General features: G+C 41.4%; 1 protein-coding gene across 13 annotated transcripts in view; it reads right to left on the bottom strand.

Annotated features, from left to right (window-relative positions):
- Nucleotides 1-17,834, bottom strand: part of MYCBP2 (MYC binding protein 2) — a 246,511-nt gene that overhangs the window by 26,158 nt on the left and 202,519 nt on the right. For 11 of the 13 annotated variants that reach the window (XM_069970649.1, XM_069970651.1, XM_069970660.1 and 8 more), the window contains 10 exons: nt 15,026-15,187; nt 6,580-8,229; nt 5,847-6,016; nt 4,079-4,323; nt 3,684-3,851; nt 3,093-3,250; nt 2,394-2,593; nt 1,938-2,087; nt 1,183-1,343; nt 156-312 (listed from right to left, as the gene is read on the bottom strand). In XM_069970649.1, the coding sequence (XP_069826750.1) occupies nt 156-312; nt 1,183-1,343; nt 1,938-2,087; nt 2,394-2,593; nt 3,093-3,250; nt 3,684-3,851; nt 4,079-4,323; nt 5,847-6,016; nt 6,580-8,229; nt 15,026-15,187 (3,221 nt within the window). The remainder of the gene's footprint in view (nt 1-155; nt 313-1,182; nt 1,344-1,937; nt 2,088-2,393; nt 2,594-3,092; nt 3,251-3,683; nt 3,852-4,078; nt 4,324-5,846; nt 6,017-6,579; nt 8,230-15,025; nt 15,188-17,834) is intronic. The other 2 variants (XM_069970650.1, XM_069970655.1) reach the window with 2 other exon arrangements.

Here is a 17,834-nt window from a genome sequence, read left to right on the forward strand (position 1 = left end):
TTCTGGGACTTCCCTAAGGCGGCATCCAACTTCTGCAACTGTAGGGAATCAAACACCAAGCGTTCAGGTTTGAATAATGTTGCCAAACCCGAACATTTTGACAGGTTCATCCAACACTACTCACAACACCATGTTAAACAGAATTAAAAAGTAACCTGGTTCATTGCTTCAAAGCCAGACTGCACACTGATGTTGAAACTCTCCTCACTATCTCCATCATCAGACTTGGAAAGGATGTTGTTAATGTGGTGAAATACATTGCTCTGGTGAAGAAACTGGTGATCAGACTGCTTAAACTTAAGACTCCAGCATCTGGAATAAAATGAGTATGTTCAGTTTTCGATACCTCATTGTGGATGATTCAATTCACTATACCATATATGTGACAACATGCAACTTCGATGAGAATAGGTTTAAAGGGGTAATCACACATCACATTTCTGGCATATGTACAGATGAGAATACCCTCTAAACATTTATAAAATTTATCAAACTGCTTTACAAAAGGTAAAATAAGTAAATATGTTGCCCGCCCAGTTCCTCACTGTTTAAAATTCCTGGTGATGTGTAAACAAAAAACACCCACTAAGCCAATCACTGGCTGCAGCCGTGACCTGCCTTAGGGTGCCTTTACACATACACTGATTATCTGACAGATTTTTGAAGCCAAAGCCAGGAATGGATTTGAAAACAGGAGAAATCTCAGTCTTTCCTTTACAGTCCTTCTGACCTATTCCCTGTATATAGTCTATTCCTGGCTTTGGCCTCAAAAATCTGTCAGATAAATCTCTGTATAAAGGCACTCTTAGGGTACGTGCTCACTATGGAATGCAGGCAGATCATGTTCCGCAGATTCCGTCGCTCGCACTCCCTGTTTAAATAGGTTATCCAGAGCAAGAGGCTGCAGTCTTCTAGAAACCGTGCCTCTTGTTACCCATTTGTGTGTGATATTACAGTTCAATTGCAGTGAATAGAGTGGAGTTCACATATCAAAAACCACATGTTTTTCTAATCCTGTTCAAAATAATCCTTTATAAAATATTTATGATTCTCCTGTTCTTTATTTGCTTCTTACAAGTATGGAACAACGTCCGGGTCAAATAGACTTAATGGGACTTTGCACCAGGTTCTGCATACTATCTGGAATTATTATTATTATTAATAGAACTGTTCTGTATTCACCTTAGTGCCATCTGCTGTAAAGCACTTCCTCCGGGAAGAGACATCATTAAATCAGAAATGGTTTGAAGAAGGCGATGAAATGTGTCAGGCAATGGGTGAGCAGCTTCTCCAGCAATCACTATGTCTGAAAGTGGGTGTTCACATACCCTTGTATCTTTTTCCTTAAATAAAGAAATTTTGAAAATGTCTCAGGCTGGGTTTACACAGTGTTTTTGCACTGCATTTAAATGTATCAGTTTTTAAATAGTTACTTTTAACGTGGTCAACCATGTTTTTACGTTTGGTTAAAAAAATTTTTTTTAAAAGGCAGTGTGAACCCAGCCTTAATTGCATTCGCAAACTAGTTAATAAAATCAAAATCAGACAGTAGTCATTTTTAAATGTCAATATACACACACACTTCCTCCTGCTGAGAATTGAAATGCCACGTAAGGACCACCGATGCACAGATTTTCTCCACAAACTAATGACACCACTGGAAACAATGTCACAGCATAATCATCATAATTCTTGATAAAGTGGTGTCATCAGTGGGTGGGAATAGTGTTGTACTATTTTGTATATAAGGTTTTGGCTCATATCTTGGAAACGGTGCAACTAATTTAAAAACAGAGAACATCGTTAAGCTCAACGTCACCATGCTTATCTGCAGGGGGTTGGTATGGGTCATGTTATTGCTAGATTTCGTTTAAACCCAGAGGTTTGCAAGGAGGAAAACAGTTAAGCTGGGGATGGTGACACTGTCAGTAACACACCTGTTCTGCATTTTCCTTGTTTGCTTTATTTTCCTCATCCTCCTCTTCTTCTGGCTCCACAGGGGCAGGGGTGAGAGATGCCACAAAATGCCATAATATATCATGGAGGGATGTTGTCTGGATTACATTGCAAAGCAGCCAATTGAAAGCCTAAGACACAAGCATGAAAGTTCATTTTGCTGACTGACTATTTTCATCGGCATAATGCAAATGATATAAATATATCTTTTTACCACATACAAAAACATATTTACAATTATACACAATAGTCCCCCATGACAATAAGAGATCTATATTTTATAAATGTCAACACCAGTGTTTTATTATATATCATTGCCAATAATGGAAAACACACAAACACATTTTATACCAAAGAAACATAGGAATCTCCATAAAATCAATTTTACTGGTAATTCAAGAAAAGTCAGCCCTGGCACTTATTCTGAGATCACATACCTCCATTGCGAAAACCCGACAAGCAGATTTCCTTAGTGCCTGCTTCATGGCAATTTCAAGGCCTTCAAGATCATGGTGCTGGATAACAAAAGCCAAGACTGGCCACTGGAAATTCCTCTCTCCTTTTGAAAGTGAACTGTGGGCAGAGATCAAGCGGGATAGCTCTGGCGAAGGGTGTCTCAACAATGAGGAACCAACTTCTATGACAAAATAAACACAGAGGGCCCATAATGTAGATTTAAAAGGTCTATCTTTATTTCCCCCATACATTTCTCCAAAATCCGAAATCAAAAGCACCAATCAAATCAACTTCTCAGGCCCGGTTCAAATATGTACAATGTTTAGACAAGTATGTGGGATCAGTGAAGATCTGTGTGAAAATGCCATTGATTTATGATTAAGGGCCTGAACTAACACCAGTCTTTTCCTGTCCAGATGTGTAGTATAGATGCATACAAATGAATGGGTCTAATTTCAGTTCTGTGAACAGCTGGGACAGCAGCTATGCAGGGACAAACAGTAAGGAGACTAGAGCTATGTGTGTTGCATCCACCTAATTTTTTAGGATCAATAAGGGTCCCAAGGGTCAGCCCAGCAATACTCAAAGTGACAGCATATCCTAGTAGTATGCCACTAATTTTCAACATGTGTCATAAAGCCAGAAATTTTATTCTTAAGAAAGAAGAAATGTGATTTTACCAGCATCACCACTGTTCACTCTGCGTCTGGGTATAGCCTTCACCCTCGGTTGCAGGACAGAATGCTGTTTATCATATTCTGAGGCCACAACAGAGTAGGATCTTTGGAAGACTGTACGTTTAGCAGAGTCCGTATCAGTAATAGGGCTTGTTTCCAGGCTATAAAAATAAAATATTTGGAACAAAAAGTTTTAAGAGATTATAAATGCATGTATAAGCATAGGTATGATGCATAAGCACTCTTCCAGTTTAGAGTTTATACATTGCCCCAAGGAAAGGATCCAAAACATGCTATATTGCAGTCAATAGCTACACAAGCTGTAAGAATTGTTTCTCTTTAAAAGGCAACTGGCAAAGTTTGGGACCCTGTGCGATCTCAAAAACAAGAGGCCAAAGTCTCCCAAGAATAAAGTAGCAGGTTGAGCATGTGTGTAGACACTCTAATAATTCTGTATGGCAGCTGCCAGAGAACCCCCCCCCCCCCCCCCCCCCCGATCAGATAGTTATCCTCTATTCTGCAGATAGGGCATAACTTTGCCAGTTGAGAACAGCCCTTTGAAAAATAAAACTTGATTCTACATTTTATGCATACCTAGGGGGCATTGATTTCATGTTGTTTTCTGGTTCCTCAAAAACATTTGGGCAGGCATCAGGGGTTACAGATATGTAGGGTGCAGGTACTGAAGTAGACCGAAGATATCGCATTTCATCCTGGAAGAGATTGTCATCCTGATAGCCACCAAAGTTCTCATGGTGATGTCTACATGATATAGGAAAGAAGAAAAGTATTTTTCTCTTGCGAATAAATACCTCTTACAGAAGACATTTAATTATTTTCACAGTTATAGGCCTAATAAGCTCTAGTTAATACATGCAGACAATTAACCCAAAAAGGTCTTATTTCAGGAAAATAACTGATGAATTTTTGGTTTCTTACCACTCTTTATAAGGTGCAAAGTTCTTAGTACTTAAAAGTTCTGCATTTACCTTGCTAGTGTCTGCAAATACAGGCACTGCATTTTGGGAGGCAAGTCCTCAGAAATCCCCTCTTTTACACTTGGGAGCTGGGACAATAAAGGCTTTGGTGGGTGGTAACACAGAATACTTGGTTCAGCTGCACTACTTAAAGACAGTAGAAAAAGTGCATTGGCCTTTATCACTTGATGTGCCTCCATGGTGGGCAAAGCACGGGGAGTTTTCACCTGCACTGGTTTCCGTCTAGATTGTTTCACCTGTTAATAGAAATAAAAATCTGATATGATTCACAGAATTATAACTAGGAGATGAGCGAGCCGAGCCACCCAAATCCAGATTCGTTCTGAACTCTGCAAAAAGTTTTGTTTGCTAAAGAACTGAACTTTTTGTAAAGTTCGGACAGGTTTGAGAAGAGTGGCCCCTCATCTCAAAAAGCAAAAAAAAGAAGTTTCTCCCTTGTCCGTACTCCCCCCGTTTTCTTGTGGCTCCTGGTCTTCTCTGGTGAGGGCCCGCTCAGCCAATCTTGTTTCTAGAGTGACAATCCGCTCAGCCAATCACAAGCTGCAGCGCTGTCCTGTCCCGGTAAGTCTATGATTGGCTCAGCAGGCTGTCTTGTTTTAGGAGTGACAGCCCACACAGCCAATCACAAGCTGACTCGCAAGGGTCACTCGAGACAAGAGTAACAGCCCACTCCACCAATCACAGGCAGTGGTGCGGTCCCATCCCAGTCAGCCTGTGATTGGCTGATTGGGCCCTCACCAGAGAAGACGACAGGGCCAGAGAGGAAGGACCCTGGGGGAGCGTGGGCATGTAAGTATAATAAGCGTCTCACTAAAGTTCGGTTTGGCACGAACCCGAACTTTACGTTAACGTTTGGCAAACCTACCGAACCAGGTTTGCTGATCTCTAATTATAGACCACATTAAGGCTGTATTCCCACGTTCCGTTACAGGTATGCCTGTAACGGAGTCTCCCCCACCCGGACAGCCTCTGTGATAAGATGCTGGGAACTGTACACATATGCGCCGCGCTGTAATAAATCAGTGGCACGCGGTGCTGTCAGTACAGTTTCCCCGCTCTCACCATCTTATCACAGATGCTGTCCGGGCGGGGGAGAGTCTGTTACAGGCATTCCTCGTCCGTGTTCCGTGAGGAACACAGGACGTGGGAATACAGCCTAAGGTGTAAATTTAAGTTAAAGGACAAGTGCCATGAAAAACTTTTTTCCAGTAATTGAAGCACATTACAAAGTTATATAACTATGTAATATGCTTCAATCACCTATCTGCCTCCCTTCCCTGTCTTTTCCCCCCTCCACCCCCCACCAGGAAGTGTCCTAACTCAGACCTGATTACTGTCATCACCGTCACCAGGCAGCTCCTTCTTGTGAGGATGAGTCATCAGCAGGAGGGCTGCTCTAGGTCCTGTTACACCAGCCTCCCCCTCCCCAGTCCAAGTGATGGCTTGCAGTTGTTCAGCCAATGGGAACTAAGCAAGCTGAGTCACCTGACAAGGCAGGGGAGGGGGGAGGCTGGTGTAACAGGAGAAGGAGCTGAGAGAAGAGCTTGGTGACGGTGACGACAGTAATTAGGTCTGTGTGAGTTAGGACACTTCCTGGTGGGGGGTGGAGGGGGGAAAAGACAGGGAAGGGAGGCAGATAGGAGATTGAAGCACATTACAGAGTTATATAACTGTGCTTCAATTACTGGGAAAAAGTTTTTCATGGCACTTGTCCTTTAAATATTGTATTTATTTAGGGGCATGTGGAAAACTGTATTACCTTCTCCCTTACCGCTGCTTGCTTTTCCCGGAGATACTTCTCTCTGCAGCGATCACAGACTAAGTACCAAGTACTTCCACCAACTCCGCCATCACCACAGTTCCCTGCCCAGCCTCCACAAAAGTGCCCAATGCTATTATATCCTTGACCACCAGCATATCGTCCACATCCTTGTGCAAGGGGAGAAAAAAATAATAAACTTCATTTTTATTTTAAGACATATTTACATGAAGGTGAAAACTAAAAAAAGGTAAGATACATTTAAACTACAGCCTATATTTGAGTAAAAAAATAGAATTATTTTGAACCATTAGCCTTTAGATAAGAATTTCTCATTTTTTAAATTCACATCAGAATTACAGGTATACAATAGACTTGGTATTTTACAATTGCATTGTAATAACATGTGTCTTATACTATTTTATTCTTTAAAATAATGGGGGGGGGGGGGGGGGCACTTATTTTCAAGCTAGGTGTTTTTTGTCCATGAACAATCACACATTCCTTGATTCTAATGGCTTTCTTGTACTCCATGAAGTAGCCTTTTCCCTTTGGAGGGCAAGTTAGGGCTTATTTTAGGGGTAGGGCTTTTTTGGGGTATTTTTTGGAGAAACAGGGTATTTGGCCCTGGCGTGTACACACTGTGAAGTATTTTTCTATATTAATATGACAAGACATGCAAGAACTGCATTTTTAGATTACTATACTACACACTAGGCATTGCTAGACATACCTGGATGTGCCTGGCGCATGTGATAGGTTACTGGATATGGGTGCGATTCACCACACAGCTCACAAATTGTGTCTTTCTCAGGCCCTCCAACAGCCAGTTGGGCCATTTCTCCAAAGAGATTACCACGTGGCCTAGATTCTGCCTTGTCTTTCTTCTTTTTCTCCTTCTTGGCTTTTTTGCTGTCTTTCTCACCTTCCCTTTTCTTTAAAACAGCACATGACCCAGGGCTTGGAAAGATCATATTCTGGGATGCAGCTTTTATGGTTGCTAATGAAATATCCTCCCAAAAGGCTACAAGATGCTGAAGTGTTAGTGGAAGTGGGGGCCTGGATTTAGTAGAATGATGGTTTGAGACTTCAAACTGAGAAGCCTCTTGCTTGCCATCCTCACACTTCTCATGAAGAGTCCGTTCTGTAAGCATGGACAATACTTTGTTCTTATTAATACTGACCATTTTTGATATATCAGGGCCATGGGGAGAAATATGAAACATGTTAAGAGCAGATGAAATTTCGATGGAATGCCTATTCTTTAACTTGACTTCTTTTTCCTCTGTAGGTTGCTGACTGTTAAGACTGCTTCTTATAGGTGCATGTTCTTTGGACAGTTCTGGATTAAATTTTAGGAAAGAAGAACAAGCCATTGCATCATGAACTATGCCTTCATGCCAGAGAAAAGCTGCAAAAACCGCTCTGGCACATTCTGCCACAGATGGAGACATTGCTTCCTTTGCAGGTTCAGCAGATCTTGATGCTTCTTTAAACAGAAAGTTGGTTTTCTCTTTTTTGGGTCGGACATGCCTGCCTGCACTTTTGCGGCTAACTTTAGGAGATGCTCTAGTATCTTGCTCTTCTTTTAGCGGAGCTTTTCCGATACTGAAATGGACTTTGGACGCACCATCATCAACACTTTTTACCTCCGTGTTATCCTCACAAGTACTGTCTATAATGGTGTTGGTCTTTAAAGTACTGGAAGAGCATACTTCTACAACCTCACTATGCAAATTTTCTTGAACAACATGAGGAGAAGGAGCTCTGTTTTCACTGCCACTTGCTGGTTTACCATCTTTTTGTGATATTTTTGGTTTGGGTGAAGTGGATCGCCCTCTTAATGGTTCTGTAAAAGGTACTTTCTTTTTCCTCAGTGTGTCAGGATCCAAAGTGTAGGAATCAGACTTGGACCGTTCACGTGGTGGTTCAAGTTTGGTCTTTGCAGGACCTGTGGCTTTTTGAGGTAGATTTTTCTCTTGTGGAGATGCAGAACGTGTTGCACCCGCACTAGACATAGGCTTTCCTGCAGGCACAGTCTTTGGCTTTGGTGATGTAGAACGTGAGCCAGGTCCGGGAGATTCTGATCTGAGACCAGATGGCTTTCCATCAGAGCTCTTCAGAATTTGAAGAGTATTGTGGTTTGGTGACAAAGATCGGCTGTGAGAATCAGATCTCAGTTTTGCAGCATCAGACTTCAACAGAAGAGATTCGCTTGCAGTCAGTCCTTCATTATTTCGAGGTTTCTTCTGATCAGCATTAGAACGACTGACTCGTCCATCTTGTTTGGGGGATTTGCTGTCAACTCTGTGTTTTGAAGGCAAGTCCGATTTGTTCACAGTAGCAGGCGGCTTGGCAGCAGCATTAAACTGACCCCTTTCATCTATGTAATACAATTAGACAAAAACATCATTACTTTTAGAAGAAAAAAATATCCCCTTAATGAATTTTATTGGATTAAATTTTCTAACATTTGACACAATTACAATCAAACCAGGAAAAACACAAGAATAACACACAGAGTTTACAGAATTCTATGCACTTATTATTTAACGTTTACATTAAAGTTCTACAATTTTGTTATTTATTTTTATTACTTGAGCAGAGATCATTTGGAATGAAACCATATGAGGAGTGATTTGCTGAACATGTTTGCCCAACAAGCTTACTGTAGGAATTAGACAAGTACACAGATGCACTGCATGCTGCTGCGGGTTGAATGAACTTATCTATGAACACTGATTTATGTACACAGCAAGCAGTCGGCAAGAGCCTGGCTCAAGGGTTGAAATTTTTATAAACTTCGATTGCTTAAAGTGGATAACATTTATTGTTCATTGAAATAAACATGACATATTAAGACCATAAGAACCTTTAAACAACATGATAGAATAACTAAAGTAGACTAAATGCATAGCTGAAAGGACATGGGGGGGCATTTATTAAGTCCGGCGTTTTTTACGCTGGACTTATAAATGCCCCCGCAGCTCCGGAGATTTATGTAGAGGCGGACTGCCTCTACATAAATCCCGTGCGCACCGTCGAAAACCTACGCCAGCTGAGGACTGGAGTAGGTTTTCGGCGTACATTTGGGCGGAACGGATGGTAAATCGCGCGGACTGAGTCCGCGCCCTCCGTTCCACCCACTACACGCCTCTTTCCGTCCCCCTGGCGTACTCGGCGGAAAGTGCCGATTTGCGAATATTTTATTCGCAAATCGGCCATTTGTGATAAAAAAAATACGCAAATCGGCACTTTCCGCCGAAAATCATCCGTTCGCTGGATGATACATGTGGCCCATGGGGTTCATTTCATAGCTTGCATTTTTTTTTAGATTGTTTATGATATAACCTACTAAGCCATTAAATGGTCAGACATCTCCCTGTCTATACAGGGGATGTGCAGCAGATAATGCATTTAAGCAGCCTTGTAAAGGCTATGCAAACAAGTGCCAATCACTGCTGCCTCACATTGGCACATGTAAAAGGGTCTTAAGTGCAGAGAGAAGCTCTGCATTCAGCCTGTCAATAAAGCTGGCCAGGGTGGAAAGGGGCAGAGAGAGCACAACTAGAGCTGCACAGACTACCCTGTATCACCATGTGTGCGCCTTTCTAAGTCTTTTTAGCTCTATGAGACATGGGATAGAGCAAAGTAGAACAGTGTCAAATGCGGTTCTCCTCACCTGTCAGGTCCTGGGGCTTACGTGTGACCTAAAAAGTTCTCTTAAAGAGGATGTACCATCAGGTACATCCTCTTTAATCTGACCCACGGATCGAACGATGCTGGGCCGGTGCTGAAGCACATGAGGCGGGCCGGCCCGCCACCACTGGGAGGGAATTTCCTCCCCTCTATGATGCGGCTCCTTTAGAATCAATGGAGCCGCGTCAGAGGGAATTCCCTGCCAGTGGGCGCAGGCCGGCCCGCCTCCTGTGCTTCAGCACCGGCCCGGGACCTGTAGATAGAATGGTGCCGTACACGGGAACCGGGCCGCAGTTCCAAAAACAGACAGCGGCACCGGCTTCGATCCGTGGGTCAGATTAAGGGCACGTTCACACCTACCAGATCCGCAGCGAATTTGATGCTGCGATTTAGCAGCGAAATCCGCTGCGGATCCATTACTGTGAATTTGAATGGGTCCCATACATGCAGCGGATCTGCTTGTGTATGGGACCCAGCCCCTTTAACCCCTGCGCTGCTGGCTGAAATCCTGCCCGCTTGCAGCCCCGGCCCCCCACCCCGAGCATACATTACCAGCTCGGTGACGCGGCTTGATTCAGGCTCCTGGCTCCCCTCGCTCCTCTTTAGCCAATCAGGGCTGCCGTGCTGCCGGGAGCTTCACACAGCCGCGGCACCGAGTTGGTACTGTATGCTCGGGGCGGCCGGGCAGGCTTTCGGCCGGTGGCGCGGGGGTTAAAGGGGCCGGGTCCCATACACACAGCGGATCCCCACTTGGACAATTTTGAAAGTACTATTGTTACAAGGAAGTTGGGTTATGGCCACATGTGCAGCATTTCATGAAATTGCTATAACAAAAGCAAATGAAATGGCTAAAGCTGAAATGATTATTTTTTACAAAATCATTCTGATCAAAGGCAGAAACTTTGTACTAGATTCCCTAGGTACCAGCAGTTTCGCTTTAATGGGTAGCTCATAGCCGATTAAAAATTCTGATATGAGGTTAACACATAAAAAGTAAAACAGGCAAAATCTTTGCAATTTACAGGCTTATATACGGATATATACATATACTTAATTCTCAATTGTCTCATACAAGTAAAAATAAGCCCATGTCACAGCTTTTTAAGCATACACCTTGAAGTATATGTATACAAAACAAATTAGAATCTCCATGTATATGGCCAAAAGGACACTTTGTATAAGTTCAACCATACTAATCTATGGGTATGTGGAGGTCATCTGAATTATCTATGCCACGTTCTTAAAAGTGAGCTTATCTGAATAGCATCACAGAAGTAGCAGAAAATGTGTCCAATGTGCTGATTCCTGAAGATATGAGACACGAATTAAAGGGATTATCCATGTTAACAAAGTTTTAATGCATTGAACCAACAAACGAGCAGGTGAGTACCAGCTTGTTTGGTATTTAAGGGCCCAATTATAAAAAAAAAAAAATACTTTGTTAGAATTATGGACAATGCCTTAAACAATCTGAAACAAATATATGTTATAGCTGCTTTTCTAAAGATATGTTCCTGCATATTACATTGGCATTCAATGCCATTTAATGGTCCTAGCCCTAATAATTAAAAAAACAAAACAAACACAAACAGCAGTTAGCAGGCAAGAAACCACGTACATTTTAGTATGATGTAAAATGAAGTGGGTTTAGAAGCATGCATACCCACCCTTTGATTTGACAGACAGAGGTGAGAAAGCAGATGACGGAGCACCTTTACTTTTATTACAAGGTTCGCGAGAAGCAGCGTTGGATGGTGCGAGTTCTACAGTTGAGAACAGATGCACAGAAGCAGCAAAGATATAAGCAAACACAAGACATTATACAGAGCATCTAAGAAATGACAGAATACAGGAAAATAATTTTTTTTTATATTTAGTTCCTGATATATGTTAGGCCATGCAAAGCTGAAATCACAGAAATGCTATGCTCAGGTCTAAGTACAGAATTGTATATTAAAAACTTCCTTTGGACTCCTGGTTTCTGCATATAGTGCTGGAGAATCAACATTTCAGAAGGTTACCAGCCATTTCAGATGCTCATTACTAAAAAGAATTTTCCTGTGAAATATGTGGAAAAGCTTTCATAGAGAAACGGACAAATGGCAATTAGTCAAACAATAAATGCATGTTTTATCACTGCCCAAGTGTTTCTGGAATCATCATTTGCTTTTCATTTTAGTTTCTTTCCATTTTTCATCTATAACATTGTTCTGTTCAGACATGATCCTGAAATTTGTCGCATTCTACAAATAGGAATAATTTTTGATTGGCTTTTATTATATGCGCAACAAAAGACGCCTGCACTTGTGTTGTTACCAAGGCACGTTGAACAAATGTTGAAAACACACCAAACTACTGACAGAAAAAGGAGGTATTGTATACTTAGAGGGCTGTGAATTATGCAATCAAGGATGGTCTGAGACGAACTTTAAATGTTAGTCCCAAGTTAAAGGAGTAATCTGACCCTTTAAGTTATTTTTTTATAAATTGCTGAACTTATACAGAACATAAGAGCTTATTCTTCCCTAACCCAGGTCCACCGGGGTCCTCCCCTGAACGCTCCTGCCGCCTTTTCCGTTAAGAGCTAGTCTTGGCCGTCTAAGCAGTGACAGCCCACCCAGCCAATCACTAGCCATGGCACTGCCCTGCTTAAGTTAACGACTGGCTGAGTGGGCTGTCACTGTCGAGCCACACAGGTGGGAGCATTCAGCAGGGGACCTGTAGACACTGCAGGAGAAGCTTGGGGGAAGTGTGGCTGGGCAAGAATAGGCTCTTCATTGTGTTCTATATAAGTGTAGCATTCATAAGATTTGGGTCAGGCATGGTTGTGCTAGACAATGAAGCTGTGCTCACTATTCTCAAGGATCAAGGATGTTGATGGGTTATCAATCTTTAAAAAACAGATAGTCTTCTTTGAGGCATTACAACCTGTTTTTCATCTGACACTACTCCTCATCTTTGTGTCCATTATCCCAGCTTATTGCCTAATAACTATGCGCTTTGCTGCATGGACTACTGAGTAATGACTGCATGGATATATTACACTTAAAGTTCCACATGATTCTGTACAATTCTGTATTTAGCAGCAATAATAATCTGACCCATGTGAACTTTTCCTAAAATTAGCACGATATACTTTGAATAAATCTAATCCAAGCTTAGACCAACTATTCGTAAGAACCTTATAATTAAGATATTATTAAACACCAAAAGCCTGCAAAAACACTATAAATGCTTCAAAATGTGTAAAGGAGGTGTGAAACAGTCCTAGGAGCAATAATGGTCATAACCATGCACTAGAGGTCTGGGGCATTTTTTGCACCCAGCAATGCATCTTACAACACAACCTTTTTGTCAGACACTGAAAAAAAGTCTAAACTCAAAATAAAGTAGGTCATTTAATGCAGCATTTTGCACAGATGCAAAGATTCTGGTGTATTTGCAATAGGAAATCTGTCCCATGATGTGTTACACGGTCTGTTCTCCAGAAAGCAAACCAATGTAGGAAGCATATAACTGTAAAGCGTACATTTTTACACACCCAACATTTGATCAATGAGCACTGCAAACAGAATTCTACTAATCTGCAGGATAGAAGAGGAGTATGAGAAGATTTCGGAGATGAAGATGAAAGGGGGGAATCTAAGTAAGATTGTGTTCTTCCTAAAGACTACTATAAAAGACTTTCATGATTAATCACTCGGCACAACATAACTATGCAACACATTAATTTGTGGCCAACCATCTTTGCCTTGTTAAACAAAGGTTTAAAAAAGGGGAAAAACATTTCAAAATAATTTCCAACCTTTACTGATAGAGCATGCAGTTTATAACAGAACAAACCTATATACTGCATTTCTAGTCAACCAATACCACAATCTATTCATTCATGATCGTATAGAACACTTCCTTACACTAGCATAGTAGCTTTGATGAAAAACACATAGAAAACCATACACTATAAGCAAATGTAAATGTGTACAAACAAAAAACATATATTACAATGATATGAAGATATCGAGGAATTCTGGCAACTACCTGGCCTTCGGGTAACTACGGATTAAAGGGAATGTGTCGTCTGAAAATGACCTACTGTTTAAATGACTTTTTACTTTGAACATTCCTCCCCCTAATTTTTTTTATTTTACCATATACAGGGTAAATGTAATTAAACGTCTCCGACAAGAAATCAGACAACGGGCACCTCAGATGACGTGCTCGCTATTCAGTAATAAAAAAAAAACTGAAACTGGCTCAGTTGCCAAGTTTCATTTTCCAAAGAGTCTGTGAGGAATGGAAAGTGGAATTTGATTGGTTGCTAGGGGCAACTGAGCCAGTTTCACTATACACCATGTTTGATAAATCTCCCCCATTGTCCAAAAAGTTAATGGTTGTGCTGTAAGCTATGCAAATCATGCTACAGATGTTTACTATGTCCCTCTTGGTTTTCAACAACGCTCTGCATGTTTTATACTGCTAAACACAGTGAATCAGCTTTAATTACTACAACATGCCAACAAATGCGGTCCTTCAGATCCAATACTGATGCAGGTCTGCCACAGTGGACCTTGTGCTTGAACACCATAAGTCACACAGGGCGAGGTCAGGTGAGTAAGGAAATCACACTATTCGGAAATAATAGCCGATCACAAGTGCATCTGCCAAAGCCTCAATTTATGCAAATAAAATTCCATTACTAATACAGCCCCACTGTGACTTTTAGGGTTAATAATAAGCAGACAATCGCTGCTCTAGCTTTCCAGCAATCTCCTTACTACCAAATGCAGGAATGAAATAAAGGGAAAGACCAGTAGAAAGATAATATAGAATGAGCCATTCACTAAAAACAGTTGTCACAGCTCACCCACATCCCCCCCTCCCGGCACCCCTCCTTGCACAATGATTTCTACACAGGTTACAGATCATACCTAGAAAACATTCTAGTGTATGATCCATGGGAGTGCTGTGAAACAAATCTAAATGCTGTTAAAGCAGAAGATCTCCCACTAGGGCTGCTGCCCCATGGCGTTAAAAGAACATGTTCTATACCTGGCTCTATTAACAAAAAATTAACAAGTGACACATTCCCTTTAATAAACTAGCGTTCATATTGAAGAGCTAGCTACGCTTATCAACTGAAACCATTTCTTAGACTAGATTTTCTCCTTACCATAACCACCGAGGTATGAAAAATTATTATCAGGAATAATGGCATATGGCTATTGAATCTTTGACTGGCAAATGACTATCACTATTTGTTAACATTACCAATTAAATGCTAAGCGCATTTAATATCAACAGAACTAAAATCTAGACAACTATACAAAGAGGTTATTATTCTGCCAGGAAAGGAACATGATACAAGACATTTTTTTCTTCAGTAGACAACCATGCATGCTTACAAATGGAGGTCCCTGAAGAACTGATGACATTGCCTCAGAAAGAATGGCTGGATGAGCATGTAAGACGGACAGACTTACTCTGAAGCGGAGGCTGAGGCTGCTGGAAGGAGGGGGATTGTCCGAACACAAATGGACTGTGGACTAGGGAAGAGGGAGGTTTTGCAGCTTGATCAAAGATGGAAGGAGCTGGCAAACTAGGCCGTGACTGAATGGAATTCAGTATGGCACTCAGCTGATCACCTGCAATGGGCAAAACAGTCAAAACTACAACCCGTTATTGAATGAATTAAATAACAAATTTATTAAAAAGTCAGAACTTCTGATCTACCTGATCAAAAAATAAATAAATAAAAGCCTGGTATTTATGAAAAATACCAGAGCATGGCATGCAATGGCGTTATAACATGCAATATAATTAATAAGTCAACCAAAGTACAATAAAACTTTTGAGGAGACAACCTCACCATAATCACAACAAGCCAGCAGAGTATAACCTGTAATTTAACTATGTAATGGTCCCCTCAAGTTACAATGGCCACATTCAAAATACAATGCCATAGACACTGAGGTGTCTGTCAGAGGCACAGCCCTGCCAATCAGCACCGGCTTTTCACTGGTAAAACCACTATTCCTGAAGTGCATGCATGGATTAGCTGTCTAGTACCACCTTACTACAGTACAGTGTTGTGCTACATGTCCTGTACTGCTGTGTCAGCATGAGCTGCTCTTTTGTGCAACAGGTCCTGTCCCCTAAACAGAAAGTGATTTACAACCTCCAGCAACTGACTTAAATAGGTTTGCTGACAAACTACATTAACGTTTAAAAGGGAAACGATCAGCAGGTTAGATGCTTCTAAATGGCTCATAGTTTTCTTTTAAACGTGAATGTAGTCTAAAGGCCCTATTCCACGGGCCGACAGTGAGGAGCAAACAAGCGCCATCAGCGCTCATTTGCTCCTCGCTCACTGCCACCGCTATTCCACGCGGCTGCAGCGAGCGGATGAGTGCAGAAGGGGCCGCAGGGAGCTGCCCCGGTGATCGCTAGATTGTCCATGCAGCCCATGGGCATAGTGGCGGTCTGCTGCCGCTGCTCCTATTCCATGGAGCGATGGCAACAGATCGCTGCTATCCTGGTCGTTTGTTTTCAAACATGTTTGAAAGACAAACGACGCAACGATTATCCGACATGAACGATGTCGGATGATCGTTGCCTTTTATTCCACAGGACGATTATCGTCCGTAACGTCCGAATACGCCCGATGATCGTTCCGAGGAATAGGGTCTTAAGGCTATTTTCACGCACACAGTAAAATAATCAAAATACGGCTGTAACTTTATTATTATAACCTGCTTTTGCTAAAAACAGACGGTTTTTCCCCCATCCGTTCACAGATTGTTTTAATTTTACTGAAAACTACAGCTATATTTTTATTTTATTTGACTGAGTGAAAAGAATGGAAACAAAATAAATCTAAAATTTTCATAAAGATTGACAACACTTCAGTTATGTGACTAGAGACTGATGAAATTTACTTTAAGGGTCGAGTGTTACATTGTACTAAACAGTGCTGGGGGACAAGAGTCCCAAATACCTATGTTTCCTTGGGGGCTTAAAACTAAACCTTTAACATCTAAAATATCAAACAGACTCCAAACAACACACGACAAACACACAGTGCATAAGTGATTTAAAAGTGTGGTGAGGTATATACACTTTCTGAATGTATCCTGGTGTCTGGGAATACAAGTGGGGTCTATGAAGATGCGGTCACTAACAGTGTCCCGGCCTTGGATACTTACTAACAAACGTATAGTTCTATCAACCTGACAATACTAGGCTGGTGGTGATAAGCTCAAAACACACCAACAGGCTAAACCGCACTATATTCTATAGCCAGTCACCTATAATATGGCACCGTGACCACTGTATCAGATGCTGACTGAAGCCCCGTAATTAATGTCGGCTTCTAAATGCGATTTTGTATACGCATGTTCCCATTGTACTGACTAATCCAGGTAACAAACATCCTACACATTAAAACCTTATCTTGCCTTTTAATGTGTGGGATGCTTGTTACCTGGATTAGTCAGTACAATGGGAACATGCGTATAGAAAATTGCATTTAGAAGCCAACATTAATTACAGGGCTTTAGTCAGCATCTGATAGACAGTGGTCACGGTGCCATATAATAGGTGACGGGCTATGGAATATAGTGCGGTTTAGCCTGTTGGTGTGTTTTGAGCTTATCACCACCAGCCTAGTATTGTCAGGTTGATAGAACTATACGTTCATTAGTCAAGTATCCAAGGCCAGGACACTGTGAATGACCGCATCTTCATAGACCCCACTTGTATTCCCAGACACCAGGATACATTCAGAAAGTGTATATACCTCACCACACTTTTAAATCACTTATGCACTGTGTGTTTATGTCGTGTTGTTTGGAGTCTGTTTGATATTTTAGATGTTAATTAAAAGGTTAAGTTTTAAGCCGCCAAGGAAACATAGGTATTTGGGACTCTTGTCCCCCAGCACTTTAAGATAATTGTACTTCTTGGACCTGGCTACCAAGTACATTGTACTAAACACGCTTATTCCTACTCGTGGTAGCTAATGCAGTCTACAGTCACTAGTGCATTACATTTGTTCCATTCAAGCCTACAGGCCTGCCACAGTTTACTCTTTTAATAAGTATAGATAAAAAAAAGGAAATATTGTAACTATTCCCACATATTGTCAATAAGCAGCACATACCAACATAGTTTTTCCCTTTTATAAAGCACAACAGATCACTATCCCAGAGGTTTTCTGGGATAAAACTACTAGCCTATCCACACGATGGGAAAATAATAGGTGATCGGTGGGGTGCCAACACCTATCCTATC

Source organism: Dendropsophus ebraccatus, chromosome 5 (genome assembly GCF_027789765.1).
Source record: "Dendropsophus ebraccatus isolate aDenEbr1 chromosome 5, aDenEbr1.pat, whole genome shotgun sequence".
NCBI classification, from domain to species: Eukaryota; Metazoa; Chordata; class Amphibia; order Anura; family Hylidae; genus Dendropsophus; species Dendropsophus ebraccatus.